This window comes from Chiroxiphia lanceolata, chromosome Z (genome assembly GCF_009829145.1).
Source record: "Chiroxiphia lanceolata isolate bChiLan1 chromosome Z, bChiLan1.pri, whole genome shotgun sequence".
NCBI classification, from domain to species: Eukaryota; Metazoa; Chordata; class Aves; order Passeriformes; family Pipridae; genus Chiroxiphia; species Chiroxiphia lanceolata.
Window position 1 is genome coordinate 65,949,791 of NC_045671.1, and position 17,288 is coordinate 65,967,078.

The following is a 17,288-nucleotide window of genomic DNA, read 5'->3' on the forward strand; positions in this document are numbered from 1 at the left end:
ACTGTTTTTGCTGTCTGAGGCACAACCCCTGGCGACCCGGCCCGGCACAGACCGCACGGCCGCAGCAGGCAGGGAAAGGCCCCGCTCCGCCCTGCGAGCGGCGGCTTCCGCGCACGGCGCCTGCGCCCGCCCGCCCTGCGGGAGATGGCGGCGCTGTGAGGACCCGGCGTCCATCGCTGCCTCCCCGCGCCATGAGGAACCTGCGGCTGCTCCGGGCCGGCGGGCGCCGCTGCGCCGCCGCCACGGGCACCCCGCGGTGCTTCTGCCTCGGTGCCGAGCCCGGTACGGTCCTCGTGGGCTCCCAGTACGGGCTCCTGGAGCTGCGCCCCGGCGAGGACTCGGTGAGAGCCAGGGCTGCGGCTTCGGGGGACAGTGCTCGTGCTTGCCGGCGTGTTGTTGGGGTCAGCTTTGTTTGCAGAGCTGGAATAAAGCGTTGGTTCCTCCGGGAGCGCGGCGGTGTCTGCCGGGAGCTCGCCTGTGTCCCGGTGCGGCGGTGTCTGGGGCGCTCAGACCCTCCGGCTGCGCCCTCCGCCGCTCGCCGCCCTCCCACTGTGCCACTGGATCGCCGCACTGTCATCTCGGTGGCTGAAGAGGCCTTCTGTGCCTCTAAAATACTAAATCGGCCTCTTGGGAGCGTGGCTGTGTTTTGACATGGATCACTCACGTGGCTTAGTGACCTGGCGAGCAGTGGAATCAGAGACACGGTTCACAAAACAGAACCAAGGAGGCAAAGAGGTAGTGAAAAGCACAGAAGGAAGCTTTTGAAACCGTGCTCTAGGGGGCAAAAAACCCCCACATATCGCTGAAGTAAAATACTGCTACTGAGTTACGAATTGTTGTTAGAGCTGGGTTGCTGTCTTCACACTGTGCAGCTCTGAGGCATCTGATTCCCTTTAGTACATTCGGTTCTGAACTTAACTTGGCAGAAGAGCTTTGGGGCTTACCAGGGATCTCATTTTCAAAGATTGCTGTATCTTAGTGCACATGCAAATGCTTATCCTTAGAAATTCTTTTTCATGAAGTCTGCATCTCCCCTTAATAGTACTGGGACACTTTAGGCAGCTACTGATGCACCTCTAAATGTTGACACTGTGCGAGGAGTTATGAAAAAAGGGTTAAAAGATGATTAGCAAGACAGATTGGAAGTTGCAGTATTGTCATTTATTGTTTGCTTCCTTATATGAGTTTCTCACTGTCTGCCTAGCACTTTTAATGTAAGAGGATCTTCACAGTTTCCTATGGATAAGTGACGTTTCCTGGTGCCATTCACATACTCTTTTCTGCTGTTAATGCTTTGTGTAACTGCAATAGGATGAAATATACCCATGGATGTCAGTCTGTCATTTCTGCAAAAACCCCACTGAGGTGATGTGTAATTACTAAGTCATTACTCTCTCTGTGTCAAGGCGACAAGAGAAGTTTCCTTGGTTGAAGAGGGTTTCTTGCCTGAGGATGGAAGTGGCTACATCGTGGGTATCGAAGATCTTCCAGAGCAAGACTGTGTGTGTGTTGCTACAGCAGCTGGAGACATCCTGCTCTGCAGTCTGAGCACGAAGCAGGTAACATTGCAGAAAAGACACAACGGTACTGAGGGATTTCAGAGGAAAGAATGATACTTGCAATTTCTTCAGGGGCAGTAAGTTTGTTGCATACTGAGCTGTGGTTAGTCTCCCTCCTGTGGGCAGACAAGCTGATTTTTGTGGGAGCCTTGAGCAGGATTAAGGACAGAATAGACACACTGTAAAAGAACTGCAGTGATGGCTTTCCTGTCCACTGCCCCATTCCTCTTAAGTTTGCTCGGAGGGCTCTTAGCAGACACCCAGCAGCACAGGATCTGATGGAGAGTGTTACAGAACCAGGATTTTGCTGAGACTAGGTGCAGAATAAAGCAATCATTCCTAACTCATAGCGTAGCTACCTTTTTGTTATCAGTCGATCCAGAACATCATGTTGACATGACTTAACTGAAGAGAGGAGAAAGTGTAGTGTGTTGTGATTTTAGGAACATTTGGAATGAAAAAGCCCTAGAAAACATTAAAGGGAAACTGAAATAGCTGAGCAGATATGGCAGGAACTGAGATACTTGCTTTCTCAGTGTCAGATTTGTACTGTCCTCAGCAGCACCCTCTGAAGTCTGAATCAGCACCCATGATACCAGGCCAACAGTGCAGGTGTAGGTGGGCATGAGATGACAGTGATCTGTCTGGGTTAGCTGTAAGGTTGTGGTTATTTGCAGCTTGCCTGTTTTGATTCTTGTTTGAGTTTGATTTGCAAATACAACTTAAATATGCAATCAGCTGTGTCTGAAAAAGGTGTCCTGTATTGCAACTTAACACATGTCATAGGGCAATAAAAATTAATGAAGCATGTGATACATGAGACTTTTCTTGCACTGATAGATGCATCAGAGATGAGGTCTAACTTCAGATTCTTTATTTCAAAGCTTTTTGGCTTACTTTCCAGTGTTAAGGTTGTGTTCTTTTGGTGCAGTCAGGGCAGCAAGAAAGAAATCTTTAAAGTTCCTCTGCTTGTTGTGAAACCCTTTCTACGTGGGTGATAGTTTGTGCACTGGTGCCCAGTCTCACTTTGCTTACCTGGAAAAGATTGTGACACCCAAGCCTAATTCCTGTAATGGCATCATCTTGCTGTGATACATTTATTGTTCTGTTCCATGCCTTTTGCAAGTCGGGATAACAGTGCGTGACAGAAGTTCTGTGCCACTGCTGTTATGTGCTCATGATGGCCCAATAAAACTGGCCCAGTTTTCATACACTTTGAAGTTGGTGCAGCTGTATACAGTTGTCAAGTTCATCACACACAGGCTGATCAGAATTTAACTGCATGTTGGAATATTCTCTAGGTGAGAATCATTATATCTGTGTTTTATGTCTAAAGAAGTTTTTACCAATGTAATCAGAGGCCTGTCAGGCAGTATTAGTATTGACACTATATGTGCTGACTTAAGACTGAAAGTTGAGAATAAAGCTCTTATTAAAACTGGGTATGGTAGAAAGTGTTAATCTTTAAACATCTGGGCCCTCATACATAAACATTCTGGAACCATCTTTAGTCAGTTTCTTTTGTTTCATAAAGTAAGACTTGTGACTTTTTTAAGTAGGAGGGGATTTCCCTACTTGGTTACTGTTTGCTTTTGTGCTGGAATAGTGCTGCACTCATGTTCCTGCCCCTCTGTGGTCTTATTTTGGTCTTTCAGGTGGAATGTGTTGGAAGTGTGGACAGCGGTCTGAGTACCATGAGCTGGAGTCCTGACCAAGAGCTTGTTTTGCTTGCAACAGGTATTAATAGCAGCCTCTAAGCTTCCTGTCTTTGGGAGTGAAACTCATTATGGCCAAAACATAAAACACAGCTAAGTTTTATAGAGAAGAATAAAAAGACAAAGTTATGTAATTGGAACTAGGACTTAAAGCAGGAAAAACCCCTACCTCATCCTGTATATGACATTTCGTTTCATGATCCATGTGGTGCTTTGGTGATCTAAGGAGAAGCTGTTCAGGTCCAAAAGACTGAGTTTTGTAGCAGAGCTATTAGTCCTTCAGCTCTTTCAAGGAAGTAGATTTGATCTTGCCTCTAAAACATGAAGACTCCTCCTTTATATCCCCATTTGATTTATTAGTAACAAAAACTGTTTCTTGGTCTGGTTGGAAATGTTATATACAGGTGTGTCTCACTTAGAAAGTGAAATTAGCCTCAGGCTAAACAGAGTCATGGAATGCTTGAGGTTGAAAGGGAACTCTGGAGATCACCTATTCCAACCATCTTGCTCAAAGCAGGTTACCTAGAGCAAGTTGTAGGGGACCTTTCCCAGTTAGGTTTTGAATATCTCCAAGGTCTGAGATCCCACAACCTCTGTGGGCGTCCTTTTCCTGTCTGTGACCACCCTCAGAGTAAAAAAAATGTTTCCTTACAGTTTAAGGGAATTTTCTCTATTTTAGTTTGTACCCACTGCCTCTTGTGCTGTCACTCAGCATCACTAACGGTGTGGCTGTGTCTTCTTTGCTGTACCCTGCTTCCCACATTAAATATTTACACACACTGATGAGATTCCCCTGGAGCCCTCTCTCCAGAGCAGTCTGGCTTCTCTCAGCCTCCACTCATGTGACAGATTCTCCAAGCCCTTAATAATCATGTGACCGCTTGCGGGACTCATTCCAGTGTGTGTCCTTGTCTGTCTTGTACTGGGAAGCCCAGAAATGGAGTCAGCATTCTGCATGTGTCTCACCAGCACTGAGTAAAGGAGCAGGATCACCTTCCTCAACCTGCTGGCAGCACTCTTAATGCAGCCCAGGATGCTCTTGTCCACATGTGCAGCAGGGGCCTACTGCTAGCTCATTTTCCAGTTGGTGTGCTCCAGGAAAAACGATTAATATTTTTGGCAAACACCTCTCCAGCCACTTGGCTCCCAGTCTGTCTTGGTGCCTGAGATGATTATTTTCCATGTGGAGGACATGCCTTTTTTCTTGAGCTTTATAAAGTTCTGGATAGCCCATCTCACCTACATGGCAAGGTCCCTGTGGACAGCAGCAGAACCTGCTGCTCCAGCTGCTGCTTCTCCCAGTTTTGTGTCATTTACAAACTTGCTGAGGGTCCTATCCTCCAGGTCATTAAGGAAGATGTTAAGCATTGCCTCTGGACACCTGGGGCACACCAGTGGTGACTGACCTTAAGCTGCACTTTTTGCCACTGGTAGCAAGCTTTTGAGCTTGGCAGTTCAGCTGCTTTTCAGTGTCCTCTTATCTATGCCATACTTAATGAGTTTGTCTATGATGATGTTGTGGGACACAGCATCAAAAGCCTTATTAGAGTCAAGATAAATGAAATCCAGTGTTCTCCTCCTATCCACAAGCTAGTCATCTAATTGTAGGAGGCTCTCAGGATGGTCAGGCGTGATTTCCTCTTCATAAATCCATGCTGACTGCTCTTGCCCTTCATATCTCAAGAGAAAATACTTCACAGTGCCAGGTACTTGTTTTGAAGGTGAAAAGAACTTACTAATGTTAGACAAGGAAGCATGTTTTTGAGTACAAAAATTTGAAAGTGTTTTTCTGTTCCAGTCGTGAGATTTCATGCTTTGAAAGATATGTTCCCTGTAGTATCATATTTTCTATACTCGGGCCCATGACAGAACAATAGGACAACACAGGGGAGTGCTGAGTGTTCATTTGCACCAATACTGTATATAACATCTGCCTTGCAGGTCAGCAAACACTCATCATGATGACAAGGGATTTTGAACCAATTACTGAGAAGCAAATCCACCAAGATGAGTTTGGGGAAGGTGAGAGGTGCACTGAAATGAAGTTGCCATAACTGATGTCATTGGTATGTTGTAAGCATGTAAGGAAATGGAGCTGAGCATTTATGGGTGCCAGGAGACATTTTAGCCTGTAATGCTGCTGGACAACTGAAGAAGGAAGTCAATACTTTTACTTGTCAGCATAAATTCAAGTAAGTTCTATGTACTAAAGGATTTCTGAGCTATGTAACTTTCCTGCAAGATTTTAAAATAAAATTTGGAGGGAAGGTGTGTGTGGCTTGAAGGTGTGGTTGGGTGTATAGTGTACAATAGTGCTGTAAATCTTCCACTAAAATGATTACTTCTTCTTCAGGAAAGTTTGTTGCTCTTGGTTGGGGAAAAAAGGAGACACAGTTCCACGGATCAGAAGGGAAACAGGCAGCACATCGCAAACAGACGGTATGATGCTGGGGTTTTTTGTGTCAAGCCCATGCTGTCCCTGGGAGAACATGTATAATAAGAGTTTCTGTTATTCCTGGGGTGCCAGTTTCCCAACACCTTTCTGGTAGTTCTCTTCATAGACTGCTTCTATTTCTGTTTTATCTGAAATCCTGCCTTTTTATCCTCCTCCTAAATCAACAAAGCAGCTGGGAGTACTTAATGCTTTTCGTATAGAGCTTAAAGCAAGAAGATTTGCAAGCTCTAGTGCTTGCAGAGGTAAACCCTCCCTTAAATCAGCATGATCAGTTTTGCTGAATGTGTGCTGCATGCTGAAGTTTTCGCACGAGCAAGAGAAATAGCATGCAGTGTGGCTGAAAGGAGCAGAAATAACAGTAGATTGAACTCCCAGAAGACCAGAGAAGAAGGATTTGGGCTACCTTAGCATCACCTGTGAGGCAGCTCCTTCACATTTTAGCTCTGTGCTCCTTTGACGCTTCCGTGTTTGAGTCTTGTTTTCTCTACTTTTTGTTTTGTGAAAAGTCAGGCAGCTAAAAACGTATTTTTCTTTTTGTGCTTAAGTTCCAGAATTAAAACTGTTCCGTTAAATCAGTTACTGCTGAAAGCTCGCAGGCTACAGTGCAGACATGAAACGTGGCCTGTTCCAGCTTTACTGTTGGGACAGACAGAACAAAGCTTGTCTGGACAAGGGAAAATATGCTTAGTTTGACAAAGTTAAAGCTTCTGAATAGCTGCCTCTTTACGTGTATTCTGTTGAAATTTCTTTTTTCCTGTGTTCCGTGAAGGGCCTGTTTGCCATAAAGATCACTACTTCTCATCCCAGCTTCTATCTGCCTTACAGGTTGCCTGGATGGCATGCCTTTCTCTTTCCAAGGGGTTGTGACAGTAATGAACGAATCTCAATTCACCCTTGTGTCCAGCTTATGCTCAGCTGGTCTATAAATAAAGACCCTTGTGGAGGGGAAGGATAGTGTGTGAAGATGTGCAGAAACTGTCATATGCACTTGCAGGAAAAGCAGATTGAATTATTTCAGTTTTAATTCTAGTATTTCCTGAAATAACATTCTAAATAATGAATTTTTAACTTTGTATCTTTGACACTTTTAACAGATTGATTCCATACCAAGGCTCTTCAAAGAGCAGTCTGTTTAGACAAAGACAACATTTGCCTTCCAAAGTTTTGATGCAGCTTTCTTTGTGTGACTTCAGGAAGTGTTGCCAGCCTCAGCCTGGGATGATGGCAGGCCTCGGGTGACATGGAGAGGAGATGGGCAGTTTGTTGCAGTGAGTGCTGTCTGTCCAGAGACAGGTATGGGACCAGACTTCTTTGGAACACCAACATATGTAAGGGGCTTCTTAAGCAGAATCTAGACAAGGCAAGAACTGGCTGGTGTTTGTGGTCTCTTGGTCACTTAAAGCAAGTTGAGCTTTAAGTGCTTTGAAGAGCTAGTTAATTGCTCTTTTCTCTGTTCCGATGTTCTCAGAGGCCTTTTATAGACATGATGTTTTGAGCACTTTCTTTGCAGTTTGCTTTTCAGTTCCTTGAGATGCCAGGAGAGGGTACTACTGCGTAGATACTACCTGAACTGCTTCTTTCACCAGTGTTAAATTACTGCTCAAGCTTTAAGCAATATCTGATGGGCTCTCAGTGCCAAATGGGTGAACATGTTTGGGGTGGTATATCCACTGCCCCTCATACCAGCAGTTTAGCATTGCACACTGGTTTTTTAAATACTGGTAAATACTTTTCCCTTGGTTTAGCCCTGAAGCCAAAGAGGTGATGAGCATATGCATTTGTTGTAAGACTGTAACTGATATCTTCCATGATAAATGCTTTTTGAAAGCTTAAATATACTGGTCAATATATTGAACTGCACTGCTCTTCCACAAGTTTGGGCTTTTACCTTCAGTACTTCAGATTGAGAGGATCTCGAACGTATACAAAGATTTTAACATTTCCATGGTGAAAGCTGGAGGAGGAAACTAGTATGACTGAACTAAATCAGACTGCAATTCCTAACTCAGTTCCTTTAGTCCCTCAGTTACAATGGGAGAACTGCCTGAGACAGAATTCTTAGCCCTGAAGGTGTACAGGAGAAATCTCCTTCTTATACATGCATCAAAATTTGCTCTTCTGCCCTCATAAAATCAGGTGTTTTCCTAGAGCTTTGTCTCATTGTGCTCTCAATCTGTAGGTGCTCGGAAGGTCAGGGTGTGGACCAGAGAGCTTGTGCTGCAGTCAACAAGTGAGCCTATCTCAGGATTACAACAAGCACTGTCCTGGAAGTGAGTAATAAAGCAGTCTGCATGGTGGTAGCAGTGTTGCTTTTTATTCCCTGGTCACAGTCTTTGATCAGCATCAATTTAATTTCTTCTGTGTTCGTTGATTTTTCCCAAAACTTGAAGAAAGCCACCTTGTGATTCAGCATGAGAAAGAGTGGCGCCTTAAACCTTGAAAAGTCCGATACTTGTGTTACATGTGGGAAGAAGGGCTAGATTGTCTGCATAGTGGGTTGGGACTCAGCTGTATAAACAGGAATATTACAGGTCCCATTGCCAGTGCTGACATTTACTTACTCCCCTGGAGATGCCATGAGCTCAGGAAAATGTCTCTGCTGGACCTGTGACTTTGTCTGCACAGTGCTGAGGAAAACACATCCTCTACTGCCCTTTTCTTCGTGTTGCTGGAGAAAATGTGAAGTGATTGGTGTTTAAATGACAGCTAGTGGCTGTGTGAGCAATGACTCTTCATTTGGCTCTTTTTTAAGGCCTTCTGGAAACCTGATAGCATCTACACAAGAAAAACCCAACAGACAGGATGTGGTTTTTTTGGAGAAAAATGGACTTCTTCATGGTGAATTCACCCTCCTATTCCAGAAAGGGCAAGTCAAAGTAAGTTCTGTGTCTGGGCTTCTTTGATGAGAGTGTGGTGGAGAGGAGGACTAGAACTTTTGCAGATACTAGGAGGAAGTTTTTAACTTAACGCTTAGTGCCTGTCCTAATGGAAGAAGTGATCTGAAAAGATAACAGTGAAGAAGCCCATGGAGAAGATGCAATGTCCTCTGTGAGCACATAGTAAAGAGACATGTAGTACATGGTGGTTGTAGCACTGGGGTGCTGCTGGGCCCTGTATGCTTTCTGTCAGGCAAATGATTCATAAGTGCTATTCAGCATGCCAGCCATTGCAAGAGTCCCAAGTAAGAGAAGTGAGAAGCTACTGCTAGGATGTTACTTAAGCTTCTGCCTTTGTATTTTGAGAGGCCTTTTGGCAGATGCTTCCTTAGTGCCAGGGAAAGCAAAGAGAACACTGCTGTCATGTCTGTGGCCTCTTCAGCTGTGGGGTTCTCAGGATGCCTTGCTCCAGCTGTCAGGAGCTTTGCAGTACAGGAGGGCTGTGTTTGTCTGTTAACCCATGTACCTTACATTATTGAAGATAAAGAACAACTCCTGGTCTTGCAAACAAGTTGGGAGCAACAATATCAGTAAGAGCCATGTTTGTGTCTCTGCAGGTTAATGAACTGCTTTGGAATGCGGATTCCACAGTCCTGGCTGTCTGGCTGGAAGACCTGAAGGTGGAAAACTCCAGCCCAAACAGTTATGGTGAGAGCACTATGGGCAGCTCTGGCTCTTACAGTTACCTGCAAATGTGGTCAGCAGTGGGTACTTATCTGCAAGTTAGGAGACACTGTGGGGGCTTACCAATGGCTTTGAGACCGCAGTGCTGGTGTCATGGTTTAACCCCAGCCAGCAGCCAAGCCCCACATAGTCACTCACCCACCTCCCCACCAGCACCAGTAGGACTGGGGAGAGAATCAGAAGGGAAAAAGGTAGAAAATTCATGGGTTGAGATGAAGACAGTTTAATGGGGAAAGCAAAAGCTGTGCATGCCAGAAAAAGCAAAGCAGGGAATTAATCCACTGCTTCCTATGGGCAGGCAGGTGTTCAGCCATCCTCAGGAGAGCACAGCCCCATCACTTGTAATGATTATGTAGGAAGACAGACATGTTCACTCCAAACATCCCCCCTTTCTCCTTCTTCCCCTCATTTTATATACTGAGCATGGTGCCATGTGGTATGGAATATCCCTTTGGTCAGTTTGGGTCACATGTCCTGGCTGCATCTCCTCCCAACCTCCCAGGCAGCCCCAACTTCCTCACCAGTGTGGCAGTACAAAAAGCAGAAAAGGTCTTGGCTCTGTGTAAGCCTTGCTCAGCAATAACAAAAACATCTCTATATTATCAACCCTGTGTTCAGCACAAATCCAAAATACAGCCCCATACTAGACACTGTGAAGAAAACTAGCTCTACCCCAGCCAAAGCCAGCACAGTTGGTCAGGAAGAACTGATAGTTCAGCCTGAGCTCAAAGCATCTTCCAGGCTGCTGCAACTGGAAGTGGTATGAATGGAATGCTGAAGGTGTGAACCCTTCATGGAACAAGGGTACCTTCTCACAAGGTAGCTCAGTGAATTCTGAGATTGACTCTGCACAAAGTCTGTTGTTAAGCTTTCTTGTGCTGGGTGTTTGTGACACAGCTCATGGACTGAAGGCCAGAACTGTTATTTTCATTGCACGTAACCCACCCCTAGAAGAGCAGTGGTGGTGGGGAGGAAGAGTTTGAGCTGGAGTACTAGTCTGTAGTAACCATTTGTTTTTCTTACAGTTCAGCTGTGGACCACAGGAAACTATCACTGGTACCTGAAGCAAAGCCTACATTTTGGTAGCTTGGAGGAAGATCGATTGGTGTCACTGCTATGGGACCGAGAGAACCTGTATAGACTGCATATACTCTGCCAGGGCTGGCATTACCTCTCCTATGACTGGCATTGGGCCACAGACCATGGGATGGGAGAGAACGGTCAACATGTGGCAAATGTGGCTGTCATAGATGGAGGTAAGCAGTGGGACAGCTTTGCAGCTGTTAGAAGAGGTGGTGTAGCCTTTTGTATGCAGGCTGGATGGGATTATGGTTCTTTTACTGTTGTTTCTATAAAGCTGTTACTGAGGGGGTCCGTGTAATTGGTGGAAGCCTCAGAGGTGGGTCAGTGAAGTTAACTGCTAAGAGCACAGCAAATATTTTCTTGTAACATTATTCCTACTACCAGTAAAGAACCCAACAAGAGCCTCACTAACATTTGGAGTGGGATGCAGCCCGGATTTTCTTCTCTTTTTTTTTTTCACAGATAAAGTGCTTGTCACAGTATTCCAGCACGCTGTGGTGCCTCCACCCATGTGTACCTATGAGCTCCAGCTCCAACAGGCAGTTAATCAGGTTGCATTTCACACAGATCCCAAACATAGTGGGGACATGGCTGTCCTGGATGCTGATAACAGAATCTCTGTGTACAGATATGGTGAGAGCATGTTGCACAACCTTGTTGAAAGAAAGCCTGTGTTCCTGAGAGCAGTACCCTGAGGGACTAGTAGGGTGGTAGCCAGTCAAACCTTTAGTGGTTAGGAACAAGACATGTTTGGTTTATTTGTGAGTTCAAGCTCTGCTATCATGTCCGGTAGTTTGGGTGACAAAGTGTTTTGGTGGTGCATTGACTTTGTGAGAAGACAGTGTTCAATACTTGTTTGCTGGTAATACCCCCCTGACTAGCTTCAGCTTGAGTGCAGCACACGGTATCTTGTGTAATCTGTTCTGATGGCATGTTGCTGATTGGCACTGGACATGTCTGAGAATCTTCCCAAAGCAGTCCTACATACAGTGTGCTGTGAGGAACCAGGCTGTTACTGCTGTCTCTGTTTTGTACTGTGACATTGCAAGGTAACTGTCTGCTCCAGCGTGAGTGTTAATGAGAATTATGTGTTGGCTGCACAAGTAGGAATGGAATTGTCTGACTTTTTTAATAGTTTGATGTAGTTTGATCTACTTTTTGATAAGAGTGAAGCTGGAAGGGGCTCTCTTGAGAGGATCTCTAAACTCTGCTTTGTTCTGCTTTGTGTTTGCTAGGACAGAGTACAGTGAATGACCCTACTGTCAAGTTAGGAGCTGTGGGTGGAAATGGATTTAAAGCAGCTGTGGAAACACCATACCTGGATAAAACCTACAGGTAATGTAGAACTAATACAGCTGTAGTGTTGAGAAGAGCGTTGTGCCTACCTGGGTGCTTTAAAGGTCACAGCTCTGAGCACTTCTCTCAAGATTTTTAAGAGGTTGTCTGATAACATGGTTTTATTTTGTTGACACTGTGGCTGCAACTAGTGCTGAGAAGTGTCCTTGACTGAGGTCCCTGTCTGGTGGAAGCAGTGACTCTCAGTGCCAGTCCTGAGATAGCCTTTCCTGTGCCCAGTGCTGGACTTGGTCTCTGGGAGCAGGAGCACAAAGGAACGGCTGTACAGTGCCCAGGCCCATGATCATGGCACACTGAACAGCTGAGTTGCTTGCATGGCAGACAGTGACAAGGTTAAAAATCTCACTCTGCTCTTCATTTGTTCCTTGAGGCAGTTGGCATGGAAGCAGTACTACCTAGGGAAAGCAAAAGGAGCTTCCTAGTTCTCATCCTTTGCCTCCAGCCCAGCCTGTGGCAGGATTCATGCTTTGGGTGTCTGTGTTTCTGCACTGGAGCCTTCTCAGCCACGCTGCATGTCTGAGCAGCCAGGCTGGCTGTGCCTAGGAAGACCTTTGCCTCTCCAGTGAGGTGGCTTTCTGAAATCAAGTTCTGTTTGCTTCCCAGTCTCTCTTTATTTTGTGACAGGGTTGATGTGGGCCGTGAAAACGGTGAAGTGATGGATCCCCTGGGGCTCCGATTTCTCACCTGGCTGCCAGATGGCAGCTTCCTGATGGTTGGTCAAGGTCATCACGCTGCTCAGTCTGTCCTTCACCACCTGACTGCAGTGCCTCACGTGGCTGGAGCTGAGGAACAGTGCCTGAATTTACGGTACTAGAGATCTGTCAGCTGTGGCTGAAGTCTGAGTACACCTCTGGACAGCCTCTTATTAGACTGCAGTCTGGAGGCTGTGGGTTGGGGAATTTGACTACCTTCCTGCAGGAGAACCAAACAGCTCATTAAGCTGCCTACTGGTCAGCACTTGGGTGTAGTCCTAATGCCTACACCCAGCCTAGCAGCAGTGTGCATGCTAACATGCCTGTGTCAGTACAGGATAGCTTTGTTCCCTTGAATTCCAGGCCCTCAGGGCAGGAGGATGGGACATGACACTGAATTCCCACCATTATCAAGGTCCAGAAGGGGACTAGTAGCCCTTGTAACTGCTTTTCTCCTCCTCCACACCTGCTGGTTTTGTGGGGCCAGTTGAATTAAAACAGATCACAAAAAAAAGCCACTTGGGGTACAGAAATAGGCTTCACAGAGATCTGGAGAGTTGCTTTCTGCAGCACTCACAGGGTAAAGACAGACTGATTTACATATGAAATGTAGAACAGAACAAAAGAAGTGTGGGTTTCGGAATGCTGCAGGCATGCAGACAGTATCCAGCACAGTTAGGCAAATGCCTGTTGGCTGGAGTTGCTGGTGCTCTGTGGTGCTCCTGTCAGCTGGCACGGGTGTGAAAAGACTGCAGAAGATCCTTACTTGAACAAAGTATCTGTCCATGCTGGAAATATGCATCTTTCCATCTGGCCACAAGAAAGGTGGGATATAGGTTTTAAGTGCATCTCTTGTAACTGATATTCTGTGTTTTCCTCTGTCTTGCTTCAGGTTGTCTACGCCTGTAGATGGAGAAGTGATCAGTCTGTACTGCAGCCCAGTGACCAAAACTGTAGCTCTGCAGCTGGCTGATAGACACATCCTAAAATACCTGTGGGGTAAGCTGGGCCCTGTTAAAGTACCTGGTCTTAGTTGTAGTTATTACAGATTTCTTAAAAGGTTTAGTGAGATGATTTGACTTTCAGGGGCTTGACTGACTCTTGCTGGATAGTTGGTGCTGCTTTTCATGCTCCCTCTGCTCCCAGAAATGGGGTGAAATGAGTGATTTGTGTGAGAAAGCAATTAACATTGTTAACTTTTTAAATGTATGTATGTATTTTATATGTATTTATGTATGTGTATGTGTTTATATATTTATATTTACACACACACACATATATATATATGTATGTATATATATGTACACACACAAAGTTCAGTGCTGACTGGCTGCCACATCCTTGGTACTTCTCTCTCATTCCATGGTGGAATAAAGGTGCTACTGAGCCCCAGAAGTTAATGCCTTCTTGTCTTCTGAGCCTGGACTTGTGTCTTGGCATTCCTCCCCTCTGTCAGATAGTGTAGCTTATTCCCAGCTCTGATTTTCTTGTGCATATGGTTTTAATGTCTGAATTTTTGATTGGCTGGAAAACAATTCAATCTTCTTTTCTTCTCAGAGGCTTCTACTCCAGTCCTTGAGCCCTGGCGGACGAGCAGTGGCTCTGCTGTTCAGTTCCCCTACCCTTGTGTGCAGACTTCTATCACAAGGATCAGTGATGAAGTAAGTGAGACTGTGAGCAGATTAAATTCCCAACTCAGTTGTTCTCTGTGTCAAAAGTGCACCATGATCCTCTGCACAGGGTCCAGTGATACTTCTTTATGGTGTTTCTCATAAGGCCCTGTGCAGACCTGAGAGCATATCTTTCCTTGCCTTCCAAAGCATTTCTGATGGATTGCAGTTAACACCCAATCACCCCAATCTATTACTATAATGAATAATGTCCTTGAAGAGCAAGAAATTTCAGATGGAAAATTTCCAGCAGTCGCTGCCATGCTCTGTTTGAAAGGATTATTTTGCTCTGTTTTATACGAACTTAACCTATTAGCAAATATGGCTGCACTGAGTTACTCAGATCTCCTACTGCTGGTGTTTCCTATTGGTGATGGTTTCTTGATAGCTGCAACAGCTTTAAGAGTGAATGGCTGTTTTGCTGATAGTTTCAGGGTTTCTTTTGTTCAGTGTGCATCCCGGTGAATGCTGTATGAAGCTGCTTTGCTATACTCTGCTGCATTTCCTCTGGTATTTTGCACCAAAGTGCTGCTGAATAGAAAAACCTAAATATCTGGTGTGGTTTCTGCTTCTGTTTTATGACTGTGCAGTTGCAGGGTAGGCAAATTTTCAGCCAACACTTTTTAAAGATGTTTCAAGTTTGAGCCCTATTGGAATAGAGGTTGCATGAATTCCTGCGCAGCTTCTCTAAGTAATTCACATGAGGTACTCGTTACCTAATTGTAAGGTACTTCAATCCAGTGCTTGTCAGTGCTGTAAAATACTGGAGGTTGTGATGCTGGTAGCTCATAGTTTTCACTCTGTTTATTACAGGAGGTGATCCTGGGCCTCACAGATCGATGCCGTTTTTTTGTTAATGATGTTGAGGTACCAAAGTTTTTGTCCCTTGTTGCATCCTCTTTTCTTCTGCCAAAGGCAGCTTTCCTGTTCTGGTCTATACAATGATAAACTTCATTTTTCTACAGGTTGCTTCCAACATCACCTCATTTACGACATACGATGAGTTTTTGTTGGTGACAACCAGCTCCCACACCTGTCAGTGCTTCTGCTTAAAGAACTTATCAGTGAAAGGTAAATGTCAGCACTGTTTGCCGGCTGCTGGTAGCTCATGGCCATTGTCTAGGAAGAAAAGATGTCCCCATTTTTCACATCCAAACCTGCTGTATTTGGGTCCCTCAAAGGAACTGCTTAAGAGATGAGAGTAAGAGAGCTGTTTTCAGAAATCTATCAGAGAGCAAGAAATGCAGGGAACTGACTTTATATGTCACATGCTTCTCACAAGGAGCAGTATTTGTCCTGTAGTTGTCCCTTCACTATTTTCAAAAGCTTAGCCCTGAATTCGCTCCCTCCCCTCCATGTCCGAAAAAAGAACAGTCTGTGTGCTATTTGTGGGGGTGTGGTAGAGAAGGGATTGCTGTAGAAAGAGTTTTTGGTGGTATCTGGCTATGAGAAGTATGATGACCTTGGTAAAGGCAGGATGACAACTTAATAGTGCTTTACACCTTTTCTGTGCTTCTCTCCTCTGCTCTGTTGAGCTTTGTGATCCTCTTGTATAGAGGACATAGCTCTGCTTTGTGTACAGGTACAGCAGGGATTGGCACTGAGAGGTTCTCATCCTGTCAGGAATTGTTGGAGATCACTGGTGTATTGTTGACTCAGTTGGTCCAGTACAAACTTGTAGAGCTACACAGCAGGGCCTTACTGGGGCACTGTGCTGCAGTGTGCCCTGTGTGCTGATAAATGTGTTGTCTTAGCCCTTCAGGCTGGCCTGAGCAGTGCTGCTGCACCCAACAGTGAGACCCTGCGCAAGGTGGAGCGAGGGTCACGCATCGTCACAGTTGTTCCCCAGGACACAAAGGTTGTGCTGCAGGTCAGTAGTGCTGCATATTGTGGCTTCTCACCATGAATCTCAGACTCACTTCCTAGGACTTGCTAGCAGCCTTCCATTAGCCTTGGCACTAAGTTTGTCTGAAGTGCTGAGCTCACTCTTCAGAACCAGCAGAGATTTACAGAATGGAGAAAGATGTCATTCGAGAGGCACCACTGGAAGTGTGGAGCCCGACATCCTCCCTGGAGCAGGGCTAACCTGAATAACCTGATCAGATTGCTCTGAGTCTTGCCTGATTGAGAGGAGTCTAGCCTCCTGAGGAAGGAATGTTTGTGAACTGAGAAGAATTCTCACATATTTTTCCACAGTCACTGAAATTGCATGTCCTTTGAAGTGCACAAACAGAACCATGCACCTGCAAGTAGCAGACAGGCCTAGAAAACTGGCAAGTCCTCACTTTGCCTACAATGTAGGCAGAATAACTACAAATAAGTAACTGTGTGAATCTTGTGTTGTAGATGCCAAGAGGAAATCTAGAGACTGTTCACCACCGAGCTCTGGTTCTTGCCCAGATTCGGAAGTGGCTAGACAGGTAAATGGCACTGGTGTATTTGGGTCTTCTTTCCCCTGGTCTGAGCTGTTGGAGGCTGACTGACCTGGAAAAGAGAGGGAGGCTAAACTCAGGGGAATTGACCTTATTAGAAGGAACGAAACTGTTTCTGGGGCTACCAGCTAGAAGTCCATCTTTCAGCAGTGCCAGATCCTTCTCACTTCACCACCGAAGGGTTTATTACATATGCAGAGATTGTGTGGGTGGGAGAAATCATCTGCTTCATTCTCCAGACTTCTCAATCACTTCATGATGAAGCTGGCTGTTTTCCATTTTTTACTTAATTCACTTACATTGAAAATTTCTGGAACAGAAATTGATCCATTAGGTTAAAATGTAGCACTCTCTTTTTATGAGGAGAAAATAATGCAAGTTACATACTGCTTCATCGACCTGGCACGGTGGTGTGTCCCAGTGCAAGGGCTGGCAATGAACAGTGCTGACTTTGCACATTTTTTCAGGAAGGCAGTCTACACAGCTTATAGCATGGGCTGTTCTCTTCCCTCTGGTTTTGCACTTAGCTCTAGTCAGTTGCCTTTACTTGCGGATATTGCATCTTATCCACTATGTAAACTGTCCAACTTGACTCATTCCTCCAGGCTTATGTTCAGGGAAGCTTTTCAGTGTATGAGGAAGCTGCGAATCAACCTTAATCTTCTCTATGACCACAATCCCAAGGCAAGTATGCCCAGTTCTATTG

At 45.3% G+C, this 17,288-nt stretch overlaps 1 protein-coding gene across 1 annotated transcript in view; it reads left to right on the top strand.

The window, feature by feature from the left end:
• The first annotated feature begins 200 nt into the window (after positions 1-200).
• Positions 201-17,288, top strand: part of ELP1 (elongator complex protein 1) — a 31,134-nt gene continuing 14,046 nt past the window's right edge. Inside the window, exons 1-20 of the mRNA XM_032674895.1 lie at positions 201-341; positions 1,407-1,559; positions 3,215-3,296; positions 5,216-5,296; positions 5,628-5,713; positions 6,923-7,022; positions 7,909-7,999; positions 8,482-8,605; positions 9,223-9,313; positions 10,375-10,605; positions 10,895-11,065; positions 11,668-11,767; positions 12,413-12,595; positions 13,373-13,479; positions 14,038-14,141; positions 14,964-15,017; positions 15,116-15,221; positions 15,905-16,020; positions 16,497-16,570; positions 17,188-17,266. Coding sequence (XP_032530786.1) covers positions 3,254-3,296; positions 5,216-5,296; positions 5,628-5,713; positions 6,923-7,022; positions 7,909-7,999; positions 8,482-8,605; positions 9,223-9,313; positions 10,375-10,605; positions 10,895-11,065; positions 11,668-11,767; positions 12,413-12,595; positions 13,373-13,479; positions 14,038-14,141; positions 14,964-15,017; positions 15,116-15,221; positions 15,905-16,020; positions 16,497-16,570; positions 17,188-17,266 — 1,941 coding nt within the window. The 5' untranslated portion in view covers positions 201-341; positions 1,407-1,559; positions 3,215-3,253. The remainder of the gene's footprint in view (positions 342-1,406; positions 1,560-3,214; positions 3,297-5,215; positions 5,297-5,627; positions 5,714-6,922; positions 7,023-7,908; positions 8,000-8,481; positions 8,606-9,222; positions 9,314-10,374; positions 10,606-10,894; positions 11,066-11,667; positions 11,768-12,412; positions 12,596-13,372; positions 13,480-14,037; positions 14,142-14,963; positions 15,018-15,115; positions 15,222-15,904; positions 16,021-16,496; positions 16,571-17,187; positions 17,267-17,288) is intronic.